The sequence below is a fragment of the Sinocyclocheilus rhinocerous genome, unplaced genomic scaffold (genome assembly GCF_001515625.1).
Source record: "Sinocyclocheilus rhinocerous isolate Xijiao unplaced genomic scaffold, SAMN03320098_v1.1 C36232948, whole genome shotgun sequence".
NCBI lineage: Eukaryota > Metazoa > Chordata > Actinopteri > Cypriniformes > Cyprinidae > Sinocyclocheilus > Sinocyclocheilus rhinocerous.
In genome coordinates, this window is record NW_015776526.1 from 1 (window position 1) to 926 (window position 926).

The window sequence follows — 926 nt, forward strand, 5'->3', positions numbered from 1 at the left end:
CATGTTTAGCTGTAGCACTTGCACCTTCAGTGAGAACATCACACATTCCAATGTCAGCCTGCATCCCTTTTTCTTTCAGTAGCATGGATACGGAGTGGCTGCTGCTTGCAGCTGTCATTTGAGTAGAGTCTAGGATTGTAGGGGAAACAGTCTTTGTCTTGGATGTGCAATCCGGTACAACCACCAACGCAGAAACTTCTCGCTCCTTACTTGGGGGTCTAGGGGGCATCTTAGAACTCTGATCACAGTGAATGTAAGATCTTTTATTGATACTTTCTGATTCACGTAATCCATCTGTGGTTGTAGAGTGAGAATATGGTGCTTTTTGTTTTGACTCAGTCTTTGGCGAAGAGCCTTTGGATGTTATTTCAGTGATGTCAGCATCTCTTTTTGTCTCTGCGCACACCCATGGTTGTGATATTTTTGATATGTCAACAGGCAGTTTTTCATCATGACAGTGGATTGCTTTGCTGCCTGATGTTTGTTTGTCCTTCCAACTGATGGCTTTACATTCAATGTGCAAGGCTGGAGGAGTTTGCGGCGGCTTCTCTCTTTTCCCTTGAATCACTGTCTCTTCTGCAGTAGATGTTGAATTTGATGCTTTGAAAGACAGGTTGTATGTGTTTTTCACTAACTTCCTCACATCCCTAACTCTATGTATAACAGATTTTTTGTTGCTGTCATCATCGTCTTCTGTCTCTAAAACTTTAGTAGATTTGGTGCTTAAATCTTCTGCAGCTTTCTCCATTGCCTGAGATTCAGATATTTCTCTGGACTGTTCCAAGTCAGGGGACAAAGACACTTTCAGAGAAGATGTCTTTTTTCCTTTGATAGAAGGTTTCAAAGTTATCTCTGGGGTTTTCGACATAAATACACTCTTTCCAGCCAGTTGTTCCTGGTTTTCCGGTGTCATCTGGCGCTTTCTT

At 42.2% G+C, this 926-nt stretch overlaps 1 protein-coding gene across 1 annotated transcript; it reads right to left on the bottom strand.

Moving 5' to 3' along the window:
- Positions 1–4: 4 nt before the first annotated feature.
- On the bottom strand, positions 5–919 carry LOC107735680 (uncharacterized; the record flags this gene model as incomplete). The annotated part of the gene is made up of 1 exon (XM_016547287.1): positions 5–919. A coding segment is annotated over one exon (915 nt), but the record flags the coding sequence as incomplete, so codon positions are not given.
- Positions 920–926: the final 7 nt, after the last annotated feature.